This window comes from Carassius gibelio, chromosome A23 (genome assembly GCF_023724105.1).
Source record: "Carassius gibelio isolate Cgi1373 ecotype wild population from Czech Republic chromosome A23, carGib1.2-hapl.c, whole genome shotgun sequence".
Lineage (NCBI taxonomy): Eukaryota > Metazoa > Chordata > Actinopteri > Cypriniformes > Cyprinidae > Carassius > Carassius gibelio.
The window spans coordinates 7831081-7852840 of NC_068393.1; the positions used below are offsets into that span (position 1 = coordinate 7831081).

General features: G+C 40.0%; 1 protein-coding gene across 1 annotated transcript; it reads right to left on the reverse strand.

The window, feature by feature from the left end:
- Positions 1 to 6867: 6867 nt before the first annotated feature.
- On the reverse strand, positions 6868 to 19725 carry LOC127944464 (pre-mRNA-processing factor 6). The gene is made up of 21 exons (XM_052540396.1): positions 19488 to 19725; positions 18719 to 18881; positions 18471 to 18589; positions 18309 to 18387; positions 16139 to 16315; positions 15838 to 15978; positions 15659 to 15753; positions 15421 to 15577; positions 13324 to 13486; positions 12241 to 12359; positions 11921 to 12139; positions 11559 to 11681; positions 10829 to 10950; positions 10448 to 10586; positions 9285 to 9404; positions 8489 to 8665; positions 8163 to 8296; positions 7903 to 7994; positions 7702 to 7816; positions 7444 to 7570; positions 6868 to 7291 (listed from the first exon to the last, which is right to left on the reverse strand). Exons 1-21 carry the CDS (start codon positions 19676 to 19678, stop codon positions 7139 to 7141), a joined length of 2925 nt encoding a protein of 974 aa, XP_052396356.1. The 5' UTR covers positions 19679 to 19725; the 3' UTR covers positions 6868 to 7138.
- Between the last annotated feature and the right edge of the window lie 2035 nt (positions 19726 to 21760).

The window sequence follows — 21760 nt, forward strand, 5'->3', positions numbered from 1 at the left end:
GTGCACGTCGCTCGCGCTGTCGGGTTTAAAATAAAAGCCGGTTGAGACGATAAAAGTCCTCGGAAATAAAATACAATACAGATGTAAAAAGACGCATTTCACCATTTGTCTTTTTCAGAATCTTTTATTAATTTATTTTTTTTAAATCTTCCTACAGAAAAAAGTGGACGTATAGAAGGAATGAACAAAACAAGACAAATCAGCAGCACTTAAGCAGCAAATTGATGTCTGACAGTTTCCAAAATAGCATCTATTACTATCCAATAAAACTTCAAACAAAGTGATTCAGACAAATAAGCACCATTTTCTACCCAACACAGGTTTTAAACGTTGAATCCGCTGAAAAGGTAGGAGATATGTTACTGAGAACGTTTATTTTGAGTAATTATGTTGTGAATGTACAAGTATTAGCGTTAGAACCATGAGAACATGAATAATGTTGTCAACTTTAAATGATTAGAGTTGTAGTTTTGTCTCAATGTGCAGCACCAGATGTGAGTGTCCATGTGTGCATCTAACGGTGCATGTAACTGTTTAACATGAATAGCTTTTAAACTCGCTCAACACAAAACATATGTAGTGCTATCAAATAAAAGATATACAATCAGAAGTAGAAACGTATAACCGTCGAGTTTCTGACGTGTTTGACAGCTTATCTTTTTTCTGAAAGAGTATTATACAAAACACTAGGTGTTTCTTTTTTATTAAAAAGTGAAAGTGAATAAATAAGGATAAAGGGAAAGTTAATGTGCATAATGTTTTAAATAAAGTGTAGTGGAGCTGAACTGAGACCTGTGTATGCTGTAATTTAATAAGCGGTAACACTCAGCAGCCTCTGCCAGCAGTTTATAAGCATCCCCATCATTTTCATTCTCCTCCGCTGTCTTGCTTCTCCTTTCTTCCTTGGTTTGCAAGATGCTTTTTTCCGTCTACTTGCCTGAGAAACAATACATATTTCTACATCATGTTAAATCCTCTCTTTATGTCAGATTATCATAATTATTCAGAGGAACTCGAGTTTGATTATTTAATTCAAAAACAAATAAATACATTTCTAGATCATTTCATCCAGTTCATTACAGGTCATAAGTATTAAGATGAAGTTCGTTTTGATTATTCAGTCTACAAACAAAAGCAAAGAGATGAATATTATACCAGTCGCTCAGGTTTGCGGCAGCTCCGTGTGATGAGCTGCTCCATCTGTCCCACTACCTTCGTCATCAGATCTGCATGCTGCTGTCTTTTGCTTTCACTCAAGCAGCTGAAGATCTGGGTCATATTATAGATATATCGTAGGATACGGTGAACCTACCAGCAAAACACACTGTGTCGATTATCAAGACACCACCAAACAGAGAACAGCTCAGTGACAACTGTCTCTGGAAACTTTAAAGACCGAGTTGTTGTATTGAGGAAACATACATGTAGTCATGTACAGGTGGCTGTACCTTCTCAGACGGACAGTGGTCCTTTTCTTTTGACATGTCCATTGCACCAGTCAGATTCTGGCCAAGAGAGAAAAGCATTGTCATATAAAAGCACTCATACAGTTTATCTTCTGCAGGTCACCAGAAGAGGGCAGAAAGTAACCATAAACTCATGACCCATCTCACTGCACCCTGACAACTTCATACTTTAAATGGAACAAGAACACTTATATAATCTGTTAGGTGACCAAACAGCAAGTCAGACTCATGTTAAACCATGAAGACCAGAAGTTGAACACACAGTCTGTTTGAACAGATGAACTGGGGTTATGAGATGGCACTCACCAGGCTTTGTAGCTCCACCAGGATGAGAGCCCTGTAGGTGCTGATGATGGCAGTATAATCACAGGCACGTTTACTGTGGGCCGCTGTGAGCAGCAGCATTACGGTCACACACACAGCAGGTCTGTTCACACACTGCACACAACACATATGCAGCATCAACATTGCACTTTACACCTGCATTCAACTTCTATTCAGGCTATCTCATCCTTATTCTTATATATGAAATCTGCATCTTTATATATATCTCTGCATCTCTATATATAAACAGGTGCTGGTCATATAATTAGAATATCATCAAGAGGTTGATTTCACTAATTCCATTCAAAAAGTGTAACTTGTATATTATATTCATTCATTACACACAGACTGATATATTTCAAATGTTTATTTCTTGTAAGTTTGATGATTATAAATGACAACTAAGGTAAATCCCAAATTCAGTATTTCTAATCAGCTAATTAACTCAAAACACCTGCAAAGCCTTTAAATGGTCTCTCAGTCTAGTTCTGTAGGCTACACAATCATGGGGAAGACTGCTGACTTCACAGTTGTCCAAAAGACTACCATTGACACCTTGCACAAGGAAGGCAAGACACAAAAGGTCACTGCAAAAATGTCTGGCTGTTCACAGAGCTCTGTGTCCAAGCACATTAATAGAGAGGAGAAGGGAAGGAAAAGATAGAAAAAAATAGTAGAAAAAAAGTGTACAAGCAATAGGGATAACCGCACCCTGGAGAGGATTGTGAAACAAAACCCATTCAAAAATGTGGGGAGATTCACAAAGAGTGGACTGCAGCTGGAGTCAGTGCTTCAAGAACCACTACACACAGACGTATGAAAGGCATGGGTTTCAGCTTCGCATTCCTTGTGTCAAGCCACTCTTGAACAACAGACAGCGTCAAGAAGCGTCTTGCTTCAAAAAGGACAGGACTGCTGCTGAGTGGTCCACAGTTATGTGCTCTGATGAAAGTCAATTTTGCATTTCCTTTGGATATCAGGGTCCCAGAGTCTGGAGGAAGAGAGGAGAGGCACACAATCCACATTGCTTGAGGTCCAGTGTAAAGTTTCCACAGTCAGTGATGGTTTGTGCTGCCATGTCATCTGCTGGTGTTGGTCCACTGTGTTTTCTGAGGTCCAAGGTCAACACAGTCGTATACCAGGAAGTTTTAGAGCACTTCATGCTTCCTGCTGCTGAACAACTTTATGGAGATGCAGATTTCATTTTCCAACAGGACTTGGCACCTGCAACCTGTTGAGAAAATCTATGGTGTATAGTGAAGAGGAAGATGCAATATGCCAGACCCAAGAATGCAGAAGAGCTGAAGGCCACTATCAGAGCAACCTGGGGTCTCATAACACCGGAGCAGTGCCACAGACTGATCGACTCCATGCCACGCCGCATTGCTGCATTAATTCAGGCAAAAGGAGCCCCAGCTAAGTATTGAGTTCTGTACATGCTCATACTTTTCATGTTCATACTTTTCAGTTGGCCAAGATTTCTAAAAATCCTTTCTTTGTATTGGTCTTAAGTAATATTAAAATTTTCTGAGACCCTGATTTTGGGATTTTCCTTGGTTGTCAGTTATAATCATCAAAATTAAAATAAACGTTTTAAATATATCAGTCTGTGTGTAATGAATAAATATAATATACAAGTTTCACTTTTTGAACGGAATTAGTGAAATATACTTTTTGATATGACCAGCACCTGTGTATATAAGAGTTTTTGGACCATTTCAGGCAGACTTGTAAGCTACAAATTAGGGGTGCTCCGATCACGATCGGCCGATCGTTAATGCGCATCTCGTCAGAAAAGCCGGTTTTCTAATCAGCGGTTAATTCCATCAGGTGCGTGATTTCACATAGAGCAGCTGTTACTACACCGAGCCGTTGTTAACTGAGAAGATGCACCAAACACGCTGAAAATTAACGTGATTTGCGCATCTTCTCTATTAACAACGGCTCTGTGTAGTAACAGCTGCTCTATGTGAAATCACGCACCTGATGGAATTAACCGCTGATTAGAAAACCGGCTTTACTGACGAGAAGCGCATAACGATCGTGATCGGAGCACCCCTACTACAAATCAAAGTGCATTTGCTATATGGCTGCTATAAAACACATGACCAGGGCTGATGTGTGACAACACTTTATAAAACATATCATTACACACATTTAGGCCTACAACTACAATAAAATAAACTATAGACGGTTTCATCGGGCGCACGCGCCTGGACCTAAGTTAACTTCCGGTCTGTGTTGTGTATATCGGTCTGGCTGCGTGCCTTCTACAAACGCAGTTAAAGCCAAGGTGATGAGTAAACTGAAGTTGGGCTCAGGTGGTTGTGCTTGCGGGATGTGTTTCCCATACATTTATTTATTTTTGGAGACTCGCCTCAATTTTAAAACTGATCGATTTTCAAAAAGGCTTCGTTAAATAAACATGAGTAACGTAACGTTACGTAACGTACTGCACGTTTAATAATAATAATTCCTTACATTTATGTTTAATTATCAAAACGAGGCACGGGTGTTTTTATATCGCTGTATTTCTGAAAGAAGATTTGCATGTTATATGCCTGATAACGCAGTGTGTGAGCGTACCAGCTCTGCTTTGTTTACAGCTGTTACTGGGGAAACCTCTATTTCTCGCGCTTTATGTCTATGCTTTAAAACATCTCCTGTTGGCAAATAATGAATTAGCATTTTCATTAAGTCCGCCTTATCCACACAGAAAACACATTTTGTTTGTTATCAAAAAAATATCTACTCTAGAGAGCTGTTGTTATTGATTCTATTTGGAGTCTACCGGAAGTTAAGTTAGGTCCACAAAAGCGCTCACGCGCATTAACGTTTGTTTATGTTGATGCCGTTGAAACCGTCTATATTAGGCTCTATTAACTAACAATTATACAGGCTTTATTATTGTTGTGTATTGTTGTATTATTCTATCCTATTCTGATAAATACCAAATCGAATGGTTCTGTTATTATTGTCTGATTATTTTATTCTGATCACAGCATATTAAACATGTCTCATTTGTGACCAGAGGGCAACCCTGAGTCCCACTTATAATAAATTATAATCTATATATAACAGATAATATAAAGCTGTACTGTCACATTAAATGAAACCGGCAATAGCAGTACTGAAGTAGTAAACCAAAAAAGAAAAAAGTAGTAAAGTTAAAGTCTAAAAAGAAACATGCACATCATATCATTCCTTGTTTTTCTCAATATTTCCTGGCAAACATTGGGTTAATTTGGTCGCATTTAGCTACTGGACCATTTTATGTTTTCGAGGATTTTCATTTATATGATAGAAGAGTAAAACATAATTGTATACATACGCAAGCGTTTAAAAAAACAACACATTTTGAATGAAATCATGTTGTTTGTGTCACTCTAACAGCTAAACGCACGTGCTCTCTGTTATCTGCTAATACTAATGGATTTCAAAGGGTCAATTTAGAGTTTGATAAGGACACGTTCCTCTGTTTGTAATGCTATTAAACAGTTTGTCTGCTGCCTGAGAGACACAGAACAGAAGCAGTATATCGCGCAGTGATGCAGTGGGCTCTTACCATCGACCGTGGGGTGATGAGGGACTCGGGCGCGCAGCACTCAGGGCTTGGGAAGATGGACATGGTCCAGCGGCGTCCAACGCCTCTTACATGTTTCCCACAGAAAACCTCCAAAAACGGTCCGCGCAGAAATAATAGTAACAATAATGGTGGACTTTAATCACTAGTTTTAGGTGTAGTTTGAGCTGGTGCTCCGGCGAGAGGCGCGCGCACTTCAGCATCGGCGAGGGTCTCGCGCGTCTCAGCCGTCACGGGCTGCTGGCATCGCGCTTGGCTTTCACCGGAACGCGTCTGATCAAGTCGAGAAAACTTCCGCGATCAATCAACTTGGCGCTTTGTTTCGGTTTCGGTGGGAGATCACTTTATAAACCTGCTGCACTGAAGGGTCCACACTGCTAGGGACTGCACGAATCCCTTTACCCTGATTTATGTGTGGACAAACAAATCCTTTCATCTTTTGTCCAGACATTTGAGTCAGATTGCGTAGAGTAGTTCAGTGTGGCCTTGTGGTTTACCGTCAGCTGATAAAAATCACTACATACCGCATGTGTCGCACATTAATTTTATTTTTCAGATGAAATTCCAGTGCTTTAAGGCAGAGGAAAGAAAGTGTAAGGTTTTATGTAAGCTGAAGTTTTAGTCAGGGTCATCCCGGGTCCTCACTTCATCTGCTTTTAATGATCCCTGCACGTATATCACACGTCCATAACTAGATAGATCAGCTTTCACACTCAGAGCTGCACTGCATATGCTACTGTCAAGTGAAAACAAGACAGAGTAAAGACATGTATAGATGATTGAACTGATGTAAGAATAGATCACAATTCAGTATGCAAATAAATGCAAACAGGACTAATCATGATGTACAGTAGTATGCCAATACTGTAATGCTATCATAACCGTCACTTATATAAAAACATACAGAACATTTTCAAACAGGGATCTCCTAAGTATAAAAGTTTTTAAACCAGAAGTAAATCCCATGCCACCACACCTAAAGAGAACATGAAGTACAAATGTTTGAACAGTTACATCAGAGTAACTTAGTTCACCCAAAACTCAACATGTACTCAACTTCAGGCCACCCCAGATTTACAGGAATTAGTTCCTTCATCCAAAAAGTTAAAACTTTTTGATGAATTTGTTTCTCTTTTGGCTTCACAGGACGTTAACTGGCGGACTGGAGTGGTGTGGATTATAGTAATGTTTTGATCAGTTGTTTGGACTCATTTTAATTTAGTCACAACATCATGTTTTTTTTCTTTGCATGCGATATGAGGGGCTCTGTATTTCTGATGCAACCAGCTAAAAAAAAATTATATTAAAAACAGACTGAAGGACAATTCGTTGTTAGAAATGGGTTAGAGAGAGTTGATTTAAAAAGAAAAGAAAAATAAACAAACATAAATTAACACAATAATAGCACGCAGGATTTATCAAGCCAACATAAAACAAGGATGACTGAGAAATAGCAAAATCCCCAGCACTGTAATGATCACATGAGCACTGACGTCTGAAACCGACTGGACTTTTTCATTTATTTTCTGATAAGCAGCACATTTACACATTAGCTTCATGAGAAGCAGAGCAAGAGATAATTCTGGCAATTACTCTTCAAAAAGGACTCATGTTTCTGTGTGTGACTAGACTTTAGTCCACTGTGAACATAACAGCATGTGTAATGATAACAGCCTTGAATCATCTCTGTTCCAGAGGGCAAACACGAAACCAGGAAGAAAGCCATAAAAAAAAGGATTTGTGAATCTTCTATCAGTCCCACAGTTCAGAAGGTGTTTTTGATCTTTGATGCCACGAGGACCAGGATCTCTCCGATGTTCTTCTGCCAGTTGAGAACGTGTTTGGATTCAGCGCACCACAGCTCACCGTGCCGCGGCTCTGCGTTCTCACAGCGCTTCTTCACCTCCTGCTGCTGCTCCTGAGGGACAGAACAACACCAGAGTAACACCAGAGTCACCGAGGACGCAAAACAGCAAGCAGAGCATTCAAAACATCTTCTTTTGTGTTTCATTAGAAATGCCCTCAGGTGTCCATGCCTAAACTAGTTAACTTGAGAATAAAACGCCTTACTTCTGTGCCGTGCTGAAGCTCAAACTTGTAGAAGAACGCCCAGGTGTCGCCCAAGTCTGGTTCGATCTTCACCGTCCGCAGGAACCACTCTCGCGCCTTTGTTATCTTCCTCTCGCTCCAGAACAGTCTGCAGGGCACAGACTTAAAAGTTCAGACTGTTCTTGTCAAACAAGGAATAAAAAGGTGGAGGAATGTGGATGGGTCAACTGGAATTAACAGCAGGGAGAAGTTTGACAAGAGCCGGGTCAGGAGACTTACTTGGCCACAGCCAGAAGCACATGAGGATCATGTTCACACTTCTTCAGAGCGTCAACACTCTTGGTCTTGCGCTGAGGCCTGGCCTCCAAGAACACGGCTTCAGCCCACAGGATACCTGACAGGAAGAAGCGAAGGTTGAGGGGTGAAAGTGTGCCGAGGCTCCTGACGGATCCGTTCAGGGCTGAAGAAAGCGTGGCTTACCAGAGTTAGGACACTCCTGAAGGGCTTTGGCCATGAGCGTGTTGGAGATGTTTTTCAATCCCGCTCTGTATTCAAGTCGGACAGACTCCAGCCTGTCAGAGAAATTGAGAATAAAAATTATACGTTATTTTGGTGAGATTTTGTCATGACATGAAAACGATTAAGACATTATGTAATTGCATGTAGCCTAAAACGCAAAGTAAGTCGGCCATTTTTCTGCTAGTTCAGTTAACACCACAACATTCGGCATGGTTTCTCACCAGATCTCAGGGGTTTGTGGATTCTTGAGGCGAGCTTTCTCTAAGATGGCTCGAGCGCGCGTGAGCTGCCCGACTCTCTCTTCCAGCCGAGACAGGAGCAGCCATAATGACATGGAGTGAGGACACTTCTTCAGCTGAACGGACACAGCAGAGAGAAGCCATTAGAGGAACACCATCATCACGCATTCCCACCGAACAATGGTTGTTCCTAACATCATACAGAATGAGGTTCTACATTTTCCACAAAAAGAAATTCAACCAACAATCCATCCACAGTAAAATGTTCAATTATAGCACGGCATCTTCTCCAGAGCCCATAAACGTACTCCCTGGTTGTAGGCCTCTCGTGCTTTATCGATGTTCTCCGACTGCTCCTCGATCTGTCCTCTCATCATCCAGAGCTTGGGGAAATCCTCATAGTGCTTCAGGGCCTCGGTACAAAGCTCATGTGCCGCGTCAATGTTCCCCAGCACCCACTCCAGCCTCACCGACTTCATAAACACCTGCGAGCGGCACACAGAAAACACTTATGACAGCTCGTATAACAGCCTTTAAAGCCTCTGACATCTTGAACATGATTATTAAGACTGTGTGCAATGCATAAGTGCACTGAAACAGCCAGGGAGATTTCCCGTATGAATTGAACACGGCTAGCTTCCATCGATGCAGAAAAACATAAGTGTTTTTTTTTTGTTGATAACATTACCACTCATGAGGAATCCTGCCAAGTGCTGGAGGTACATTTGATCCGGAGATATTTGTTTAGATGCTGACACTCTTTCCTGGAGCCAAGAGTTAAACAAGCCCAGGCAAGAGACCATTCGAACACCTTCCATCTGCACCATTTACTCCCAAAAGTCCCATGCTCCTTTCTAGTGTGCAGAGCAAGCACATCTGCTGTGAGGAGGTTTCCATCCACTAACAGAGCTCATCTGACACAAACCCTGGCCACAATTCTGTGACAGCATTTTGTAACAGCAATGCCATGCAAAATTTAGCACCTGAACTGAAAGCCACTGTTCGGATGAAGTTTAAGGATTATTAGTTCAACCAGTTCAATCCGAACTAAAGAGAAATCCTAACAGGCAGAAAGCTGTGTCCCCGGCATCTGTCTGAACTCACCCTGGCGGTGGGGGCGCTGCTGCGGGCCTTGGCTAGCAGCCTGCGCGCTCTCTCGTACTCGTTATTCTCCGATTCCAGCTTGACGGCAGCCAGCCAGATCTCCTCGCTGTTGGGGTTAGCCTAACACACAAAGAGACAAACAGAGAGAGGAGGGATGAGCTTTTACTGGCCACCGTCCCAGTCAACACTTAGATGCAGTAAAAGCGGATTCGTTTCAGGAAATGAGCATGGATATGCAGTTTAGATTGATTTTTTTAATTATTGTTCTGCAGCTTTCATTTGAAGTTTTGCATACAATTCTTGCATGTTTGGTGTTTTTTTCAGTTATGTTATGACTCTGTCAACACTGAATCTATAGTTGTTTTGTTGTGCCTTCCATAATGAGTGTGAGGGAATCAAAATCAATTTAAATAGTATCTATTTATATACATATTGTATACATATATTTCAAATTAACACTTTCAGTCAGTAATGATGCTTTAAAATTGACAAAAGTGAAAGTAAAAGCATTTATATTGTTAAATATTTAAATTTCAAATAAATACTGTTCTTTTGAACATTCTATTCATCAAATAAATATGAATATATCCTGAATATATGTATGGTTTCCACAAAAATATTAAGCAGCACAACGGTTTTCAACACTGATAATCACAAATGTTTCTTGAGCATCAAATCAGCATATTAAAAAGATTTCTGAAGGATCATGTGACACTGAAGACTGGAGGAATGATGCTGGAAATTCAACTTTGCATCACAGAAATAAATTACATTTAAAATTATATTAAAAACGAAAGCAGTTATTTTACATTGTACAATTATTTCACAATTTTACAGTATTTACAGATTTTTGATCAAATAAATGCAGCCTTGATGAGCAAAAGAGACTTACCAAAACTAAACATTTAAACAAGACTAGATCTCTTTATTGTCCATTAAAAGTGCATTTAAAATCAAATAAATAAAAGAGAGTGAGTTAGATATGAAACCTACCACTACACTTTACAGGTCTTTCAGGAATTACTTTTGTAATTATCTACTACAAAGAAGTGTAACATGTGCCGCTGCTTCACCATTACAATGCTACGATGCTATCAATAATGATGCTCGTCACTAATAATGCAGTCATGGGAGCTGGAGAGCTGATGGGAAGAAGCACTCACCTGGAAAGCCAAAGCCAGGATACTTCTGGCTGCAGGAACGTCTCCCGCCAACCATTTCGATTTAGCACCCATTAGCCATAACACCTCAGCCTTCGGACAGTGAGCTACAGCCCTCTGTAACAGAGCCTCCAACGACTCCCTGAGAGAAAGAGAGAGAGAGATTAAAATAAAGTCAATAACTGTGGAATATAATCAAGGGATTAGATTATATATCAGAGTCTAAATGAAGGTGCCTCTAAAAGAAAGTGGGTTCAGAAAGACTTCAGTAATGCAAAGTCTAATGATTTAAAACTAATTAAAAGTGGGGAACCTCAAATATTCCTTGTTGCCTTCCATATTTAAATTCTGTTCAGCCGTGTGTAGACAGCTAGTATTTCTCACCGGGTACCGTGGTTCTTCTCAAAGTAAGCGGCTCTCAGCCAGACGCTCTTCTTGCTGGGGAAGACCTGGAGCGCATGAGCGTAGATGGCCCGCGCACACTCCAGAGCGCCATGAGCCACACACTACAACAACACTCAAACAATCACCATCACAGATCACCATAATAGAGCTTAAACTTTGATTTGAAGCTAAATAAAGTATCTGAAAAATCAAAGAACGGCTTTAATGAAGTAAGCCAATTACTTTTTGAGACATAATTAAATAAAGGAAAAACTATTGCCTTAAGGTTGTCAATTATATTAATAGAAACAATATATTTTAAGTTTATTGCTGTTATATAGCCAAACTAATGGTAAAAAGATATGACATTAAAGGGAGAGTTCACCCAAAAATGAAAATGCTGTCATCATTTACTCATATTTTGAAGAATGTTTGGAAGCAAACAGTTGCTGGTAGCCATTGCCTTCCATAGTATGAAAGAAAAATAATACTATGGAGGGCAATGGCTACCAGCAACTGTCTGGTTGTTAACATTCTTCAAAATACTGCGCGTGTGTTTAACAGAAGAAAGAAATTAACGCATTTTCATTTTTGGTGGAGCTAGCCCTTTAAATCTTCTACTGTAAGGTGTTATTTTCATGACTAAAGGATCAGAGATGTCAGTAGTAAACAGTCAGGTGGTGCTGAATGAACGCAGGATGTGGGCGAGTGAAGGTGAGAGGGTGTTTACACTGTCTGCGTCCTCCATCCACGTGTGTTTGCAGTCCTCCTCTTCAATGCCAATCCCAATCACGGCTCTGATCACAGCCTGACATGTGGCCACGCTGCCAGCCTTATCACACTCCTCTGCATCCTGAGACAGACACCAGCTTTGAATTAACACATTCGGATATAAAACTCCTTCTCTCATATATCTGGCAATGCAGCTTTACTAAGAAACCTAAGCCTGTCCAGACTGGAATCTCGGTCTTTGCATATATGCATTTTTCCACTGTTTTTCCTCTGATAATAACTCTAATTTAATAAAAGAAAATTGAAACCAGTTAAAAACACACTGAGCCATCTGAGCTCTTAAAGATTGAGATGTCAGACCTGAATCCACTGCTCACGGTTGATCTCCACGCCGTTGGCCCTGAGGGAGGTGATGGCTCTGTCGATGATCTTCTCCACCATCTGTGTGTTTCCGTTGGCCTCCTCCAGCTTGGCAGCGGTGATCCAGATATGGCGGTCGGTGGGAATGTTTTCACGGGCCTTGTTCAGAACACGACGGGCATTCTCATAGGTTTCTAACCGGGCCAGAGCCAGCCAGAGCTACGGTGGACAAGCACAACAGAGCTGTCTGATTTATGGGCCATAAAGAGGTTTATGAGTCCTGGCAGATTAAGACTGTGTGTGTGTGTGTGTGTGTGTACCTCTACACTGGTAGGACAGCACTCGACTGCTCTGCTCAACATGATCCTTGCATCCTCTGGCTCCTCCAGCTCAACAGCGATCTTCCACAAACGCACCGACTTCGACACATTCTCCAGCGCTGTGAAGACATGCAGATATTGGGAAAAAGGCAGTATACGGACCACACTTATTGAATGATTAAACAAAAAGTAGCAAGAATCACACTGCTTGTTTTTGGGCTCATTAGAATATTCTCACTAAATAAGAACCAGACATAGTAACCCTTTTGTTTTTGCTCTTTCACCAAAACCATTTTATTCCCATCCCCCCACCCACGAATAAATAGAAACAATAAAAATGACAGCTGCGCTTATTAAAGAACTAATGAAAATGATGAATAGTAATGAAAGACGGTCACCTAGTGCATGTTTACACAGTGGAACACAAAAAAGCAATGCGGTTTTAAAACACCACCGAAGTCAAGAGTGACATGCTGAACTGTAAAAAATGTTAATGTTAGAGTTTAAATAATAAACGTTTTTACAAAAAAAATGTTAATAAGCTTAATGAAAATGCTAATCCACTCCCTGACAGTAGGTGGCGCTTATGGACAGGTCCACAGTTACTCCTGCACACAAAGCAGCGCATCAAAAACATGTTATAAACTCTAATATTAAGGTATCATATGGCAGTACAATGAAAAGAAAATGCCATTAAAACTCAGTTCCCTTCAGATGCACATTCACTCCTCAGATTTCAACAGAAACAACACAGAGATCTCGAATGCACTCAAACTTTCTCCAGAAAGCACAAAAACCACTGCCGTGCCAACACTGTATGCAAATCACCTCATGAATAATAAACTGACACCACATTACTTTATAGAGTTAACAAGCTAATCAAGGTGGAGACACTGATGAAGCAGAACCAGCACCCTATTTAAAGAGATACAGGACATTTTAACAAGCTGAGACTGATTCATGCATAACTAACACTTCATCTGTCTCTGTCACACAGGTATGCAGGCGGAAAAACGCAGGTGGCACTGGAATGAGAAACCTAAAGAGGAGTGGAGGAAGAGAGACAGACAGAGAGGCACTGACCTTTCCTGAGCACTCGTTTCTTGGCCCTGATGTCCGTCTCGAGCTCGGCGGCTCTGATATAGATGCGCACAGACTGAGGGAGGTGACGCACAGCCTGGGCAACTACTGCCTTCGCCGTGTCTCCGGGCTGCAGCCGGGCGGCTTCCAGCCAAACATCCTCACTCTGAACAGACAACACACACAGATCACACACACACACACTCGCTCTATGAACATAACACAAACACTGCCTTCAGACAAAATTACGCAGAACAGATAACATCTCCAGCAGGGCTGTAGAAAAACAAACACAAGGAAACCAATAAAAAGAATGTGGTTTCAGAATCGATTTAGAAAAATGCTTGTTCATCAAGTTATGAAATCATTTTCTTATATGTTGAACAGTTGCCAATATCATTTAATAAAATTGCTACCAAATAAAATAAATAATTGATTCATTTATTTTAATATCTCTTCAAGTCTCACAAACCTAAATTATACGAAACACTAAATCACCAGTCCACGAGGCTGTCTGGTGAATCTTTTGACCAACTCAAAAAGAACTGTTTCATTTTTCCTTGAATCAGACATTACAGCTTGTGTTGACTAGATTTTAAGTTACGGTAAACCATTTTTGCTTTCTCATGTATTTTAGCGTGGAGCCCTTCTCAATAGTTCAAATGTATAAAAGGAATAATTGACAATTGGCTGGTGAATTATTAAAAATTAATGTTGAATGATTTATAGAATCAGCTGCCAAGACAACATGTGTGTTCACCACAGGGGTGTTTGAGGACAGATCGCACACAAACATTCGGTCTAAATGGGCAGCTCACTAGGCTTCGAGACACGGCCAGGTCTGCTGAAGTACACTTAATGAAGCGGTGCAAACACTGAGAACAAAAAGAGCCTGACACGGTTTACATTTCCAATCCAAAATCAGCACTAGTAGACAAACTGACTGGCACAGCCGACATAATCCAGGCTCAATTCATGGACCATGACTTTATGTTGTGCTTGAACAATCTTTTCCAAATGGGGTTTTGCAGGTCATGAAGGCACTGCTATAACAACCTGTCAACACTCCTACAGCTGTAAAACTTCAATGCTTCATACACAGGCTGCCCTCTACTGGACAGAGTCCAGCTATTCCTTTACTTTAAACACTGTTCAACCACAACTTACAATTCTGTCATCATTTTCACTCCCTTATGTCACTCCAAACCTGACTTTCTATCCTTTAGGAAACAAAGACAAGAAATGTCTGTTTTTGTCTAAATAAAAGTCAACTGTTAAACAGTTTGCTCTCTTCGAGACAACTTCAAAATAAACATGCTCCCCAGGAGAAAGTCAGTCATTTCTGGGTGAAACATCTCTTTAAGGGGTTCATATCCTTCATTTAAAACATTTTATTTTCAGAGTCCCATTAATAATAAAGTTGAAGGTAAATTTTCTTGCAGCTACTGTGAGCGAAATACAAGAAAGAACTGGCGTGATGTCATTTCAAACATAATCAGGCAAAACTAAGTTTGCTCAGGATCCATTTCAGGCCAAAATGAACTTTCTAGAAGATTTTGCTCTGGCTGGTAAACACCTTCGAACGCCCATTGGTCTGTGATGATGATGATGTAATAGGTAGGTGTGGCTCTGGGGCTCCGCCTTCTTTGACATGCGAATCTTCTCTGGTTCATTTCTTCTGTTCAGTCCATCAAAGTCAGACGCGAGTAAAAGCATAAACACACTCACGTGAAGTCATAAATCTAATTGAACCGACACTTTTTTTTCTTTCCCTGTTTAATTCTGTGACGCTGCTTGCTATAAATATGCTGAACTGCAGAGCTGGTGCAAACATGTCCACATCAGAGGTTTTCTTAACTGCTGTTATTTTTGTTCTGCGCTTATTTTGTCACTGAGAGGAGAGCAGACAACACATTTTGACACATTCATCTGAACGCCGCACTCAGTGTGTGTAGGGATGCCACTAACAGTGTACCTCTGTATAGATATTTCAAACTTATTTCACCCTTAAATGAAGAGTGAAAAAAATCTTTGCCTTAAATACATATGGACCTTAATTTAGTTACACATGACCACTTCCTCCCTCTTTTTGTGCCTCACCTTGGGACACATCTCAGTGCCTTTCATGATCAGGTTTCTGGCCACCTGCAGCTTCCCGGTCACCTCCTCCAGACGAGCAGAAGCGATCCAGGCCGGAGGGTGATGAGGGTTTGTTTCTCTCACGGACTTCAAGAGGAGACGGGCCTTCTTAATATCACTGCACACACACAGAACCACTTTAGATACTGCAACACAGACAGCCCAGATATAAAGCTCATTAGGGTAAAACACTCGGTACCTGATGTCTCCTCCATGTGTGGGGATCATGGAGTTGAGATCAGTGAGATAGCCTTTAGGATCAACTACTGTCTGTCCACTCACAGAGTCAGACACCTGGAGACACCAACAAAGACTCAGTCAAATTATTTTTTTCTTTAAATGAATTCAGTTTTACATTTAAATGCTGTGGTGCCTCACCTGACTGAGCCTCATGTCCATCAGAGTGTTCCTGGCCTGTCCGATCTTCCTCATGTCCAGCTCTCCAGCTTCAGGCGTCATGCCTCCTGGGTAGGGTGTGTTCAAGCCCCCTGGGAAGGGTGTCTCTAGCCCAGCAAATTGCTGAAAAGGAAACCGCTCAATTAGAAATGGCATCGTTTTCTATTTTGCAGAGAAATCCTAAAGTGCACTGGATCCCGCAAAGCAATGCATTGTACTCTGATTTTATATATAAAAAAAAAAATCAAGACGATGATGTGAAAGGTGATGGGATGTTACTCACCCCCTGCAGAGGGTCGACGGAGGTGTGGTTTTCTCCAGTCTTGAGGTGCTTGGCAAAGAAGCTGTCTGGCACAGGTGTGAGCTTCTCATGGCGGGGATTCCTCTGCCGTTTGTTCCTGGCATCACCAACCTCAGGAATACTCAACCATTCGTCCTCCGTGACCTCAGCCAGCTTCCTCTGTGGGGAGAAATAATGCAACAGGGTTATCGTTGACACTACCACTCAAAAGTTAGGGGTGGGTATGTTTTTAAAGTGTTTTTTAAAGAAGTATCTTCTGCTCACCCAGGCTACATGTTCTTGATAAAAAATACAGTAAAAACTGTAATATTGTGTAATATTATTACAATAGTTAAAATAATTATTTTCTATTTGAAATTATTTTAAAATGTAATTTATTCCAGTGATGCAAAGCTGAATTTTCAGCATCATTCCTCCAGTCTTCAGTGTCACATCCTTCAGAAATCATTCTGATATACTGAATTACTGCTCAAGAAACATTTGTTATTTTGCTGAAAACTTTTGTGCTGCTTCATAATTTGTGGAAATTGTGTTTGTTTTTTTCAGGATTCCTTAAATGAAAAGTTAGAAAGAAAAGCATTTATTTGAAATATAAATATTCTGCAACTTTATAAATGTCTATACTGTCACTATTGAACAATTAAACATGTCTTTGCTGAATAAAAACAGATTTTCTTTCAAAAAGAAATATCATGGAGCCCAAAATTTTGAACTGTAGTGTATTTGAGAGTAAACAAATTATAAATCCCAAATGTTGATTGTCTTTTTCCAGTTCAAACTAAATTTCCAAATATTATTTGTAGGGCCAGTATGATTTAGACAGCATGATAACCTCTGAAATGTGTTATTTTTAAATGTCGGTAAAAAAAAAAAAAAAAAAAAAAGCAACAAAGTAAAATTGGAACAGTAGTAATTATAATTAGTTTTTTTTATTTGTTTCTGAAAAGTCTGCAGAATTGTGGGCGGTCCAGTAGGTTTTAATAATTTGATTGAATAATAACCCAATCTGAAGCTAAAACAGAATGTTCTAACAAGCTTTGTGAAATTCTACTACATGCCTGGACCAAACAAACCGCACAAACTCTGAATGACCATCAGCTTCTTTAGACCATCAGCTCCCCTCAGAAACACATTCATATAAACCCCCAAGTCAACATTGAGGATCTTCTTCCAATAGTTTGTGTATCATGAACATTAGGTGCGTTTACATGGACACTTTTTGCTTCCATCAGAATTAATTCATTGTGATTGACGAATCCGAACGTAGTGTTTACATGAATGCTAAATAAAGAGATCGGATCGATGTGTGCGTTTACATGTCACAGGCTTCTGATTGGATTTACTCTTTTAACATGCGCTTTTTGAGTGTGTGCTTTTGAGTTTGCCGCTGCGGTTTTAAAAAGCACTCGTTATATTTATTTACTTCGGGTCCTAATTAGGCGACAACCAGCACATGAACTGTTGTGCTACTTAACTTTACTTTAGCAAAAAACAAAACAAAACAAAAAGTAGTAAAAGTGCCTCTTTCCACACCCAAAACTAGTCGTATGCTGATGAGAGTCTTAAACAAGGACTGGTGGGACGTGGTCCTGTTCCACTTCACATACGCTGAGCGAAAGGGGAGATTTATAATGACAGGACACTTATTTATGACACTTTATTCACCAGGAACAACAGCTCGTTCTGCGCGTCATACATCATTACGCTACTTCTACGTCGCTGTGCATGCGCAGTACTTCCAGTTTGGGTTTTCAATCCGATCAAGTATTTACATGTCCTCTCGCTCGGATTACAAAAGGGATAAACCACCCCTTACAATCAGATCACAATTTCAGTCGGATCAGTCCAATTCAATCTGATTGACGTTTTTACATGAGACATTTTTATTCTGATTGTGCTTCTAGTCCTATTACGATCGGATTACAAGGGTCCATGTAAACACAGCTAGTGAGAGATCTGCCTGCTACAGTATTGTCTCTGTGTGTCTCTGGCCTGGCCTTAACAGACTTCATAGTTTCACATAAATTACATTTTGGAAAATTATAGCATTGCAATGCAGTTTGTGCAAGTTCACAACAGAAACAAGTTGCAATAAGACAAAATCCTAATTCAGCAGGACACTGGCCATTAATTTACACAAACACACACACACCTTCAGGTCTGAGAACTGCTGCTGAATTTTGGGCCGCTCCATACGGTATTTCTCGATCTCCTCTTTCTCTCGCAGCTCCCTGAGGATACATCAACAATATAAACACAGAGACACTACAGAACAACCAACAAGTGCAGATGAGAGAAGAAAGTTCCCACGCACCTTCTTTCTTTTCGTCTCTCATCCATGCGTTTATCCAGAGCGGCGTAGATGGCGTCCGCCTCCTCGTCGTCTTTCTCATACGGCCCACTGGAGAACAGACTGCCTGCGTAACCATTGAACTAGAGCACACAGAGGAAGGGATTTATCAATCCTAAGATATACTGAACACAGTTTTGTATATTCTGTTGCCTGTTTTGCATGCAATCTCGTATGGCCCAGGTCGACACGAGCCTCCTCAGGATAAACACCTCGTCATAGTTAGTGTCATTCAGATCCTCTTCATCCTCCTCTTGGTTCTTCTTCATCTGATCGCCCACCGTCCTCTTCCCAGGGGGAGCGTGCCGATCGTCCACGGGGTCATTGGCATCCCGAGCGGGACCGATATCTGATCGTGTGGTGAAACCCGTAGCACTGAGGAGCACAACACATCACAACTCAGAATATGACAACATCTGACACTATGATTCTTAATGCATTTAAATAAGTCTCTTCCTTTCACCAAGGCTGCAATTATTTGACCAAAAATTTAATTACCATTGAATTAAAAGAATGGTTTTCTAATTTAATATACGTTTTCAGCATCATTTCTCCAGTCTTCAGTGTCATTCTGATATGATGATTTGGTAATCAAGGAGTAGTTCTTCTTCTTATTTTTGAAAATACTTTAATTTTGAAATGAACACTGAATTAATGGCTGCTGAAAATTCAGGTTTGTACCACAGTAATAGATTATATATTGATATGCATTAAAAATATTTCACAATATTACTGTATTTCTGTATTACTTGTGTTTATTATTATTATTATTGATCAAATAAATGCAGCCTTGGTGACCATAAGAGACATTTTTCAAAGTTTAAAATTGGTGTAAAATTACAAGAGAACATCTTATAACCCAGTACAACACAATACATAAAATTACAACGAAACATCACAATACATAGCATAAAGTCTCAAAATCCGCAGTGTTGTTGTAATTAATAACGTGTGCAGCGAGTGTGTGTTTTGGTCTCTCACCCTCGTCCCAGTCCGGGCACGTAACCCAGCGGCGCAGACATGCCGAGGAACGGCTTCTTCTTCTTATTCAAGCCGCCCATGAGCGGAGACGCGAGCGGTATCGCCGGAGCTCCACCCGCGGTGCCTCCGGTCCCTCCGGACGCGGATTTGCCTGCATTTTTCGCGGGTTGTTTTGCTGTAGCGCTCGCCATCGTTGCGCTGCCGACCACACGCTTCACTTCCGGTACAACAACAGTCGCGCTTCCTGTCACATAAAAGTCTGCTTTAAACAATATCAGTGCCACTAGAGCGCCCTCACAGGTCGGGCGGTGTAAAGCAGCCTGACCTAAATCCACCTGCTCTTTGTGCTTTTGTTTTTGATTACATATCTATCTATCTATCTATCTATCTATCTATCTATCTATCTATCTATCTATCTATCTATATATATATATATATATATATATATATATATATATATCGTAAGCTGATATGAGTCGCAAAGAAACTTAAAACATGATGTAGGTTGGTGGACCTAAATCTGCCCTTTTATCTAAAAGCATGTGTATTTTATAGAATCAAATCATCACTTTTGAAAACTATTCATGGTAATAGGAATCACGTTAAGAGTCAAACAACTGAAATGTATATGGTTAGATTTGTTGAGTATTATTTGATGCTACTAAGATCCCTTTGGTTTTAAATTATGATGGAATTCATTTACACTTCCTTTAGGATTTTTTTTTTTAAATATTGAATTCGTTATCTTAACAAAAAAAAAAAAAAAAAAAAAAGTTTATTTTGGGCTAAAATTATAAATATTCATAAAGCTTTGGGTCATTTGATACATCATGCTTCATCAATGTGAGTTTCATCTACAGAGGGCAGCAGAGGCTTGATTCCCGTGGTCTAAGATACCTAAGGACAGAACACCACTTGAAGGTAAACAGCTTGTATTTTACTACTAAAATATTATGTGATTCAGCTCAATATGCCGAGACAATTAAAAGCAAACCATTTGCAGTCTAATTCCCATAAAAAGTATAAATAGTGCGGCTCTCCGTTACTAATCAATTTAGCAACAATGGCTCAACCAATGGTGTGAGGTTGGGGCGGGATTTCTGTCATTCTGACCAATGGGAGACAAGGGGAGTGTTTGGAAACCAATTTTGTTTGGGGACACTAGTGGTGCATAAAGTCAGGGGGCCGGTGTCCTGCAGAGTTTAAAGTAAAAATCTGAAATTTTGATGTTAAAAGTTTGTGAACAAGTAAAAAGACTTATAATGCATTTTTATCGTTTTTAACAGATTTTTAAATGGAGCTTCAAGAATCCATTATCGGTGAGTGTCATATACATTGAGCAGTACAGTTCATATTTGTAATGTTCAATCTGTGCTTATGAAAGTAAAAAAGAAAATCATTCTGTGCGTACTTGTGGAAGTAAATAGATAATTTAAAGTTCATATTTCATCAATTGGGATCTATTAACTATCTTTCTGCTACCTCGATGCTCCAGCTATGGATTTCTCTGTAGAGATGATAATGAAAGCAGACACTGTCACATCAGACTCAAGGGCTTTTGGCAGGTCAATTTAATAAATGTGCCTACAACATCAGACAAATCAGCTGGGCTGAAAAGACAGTTCTTGAAAGCTTATAGATTCAAACAGAAATGCCTGCTGAACCAAACTCCGTTTAACACTTTCAGTGGCCTAACTAAATAATATAGGCTAAGACTTGTCAGTCAGACTTGAATATGAATTTTAAGTTTTTTTCATTCTTGCCCATACTGATATGAAGTCAATGTCAAAAGAACTGGCTTGATTCATTGTCTCCATTTATGTAAAATTTAAGAAAAGTCAGGAGACTTTTATACCATTAGCACAAACTGTACTTAAATAACTGTACTGAACTTCTTCACATGACCCAATTTAATTTAAAAACTTTAATATGCTCACTGATTTATTGAATGGGTGCCGTCAACATGAGAGTCCAAACCGTTAATAAAAACAAACCTGTTAGTGTTGTGTTGTGCAGGAACAAGTACAAAATTCAGAAGTCAACAAACTAGTATATCCAATGGGAATAATCAGGAGGAATCATGAAAAAAACAACTGAAACATAAAAAACAATACCAGACAAAGAACTGACCGAGGCCACATCCAAACAAAGCCAGAGCTTTCCCTGTCCAATCTTTTTTTCCCCCTTTTTTTTCTTTAATCTCAAAAAATATTTGTGTACACACGAAAACCACTGAAACCAACTCAGAACAATGTAGAATACATGCCAGAACA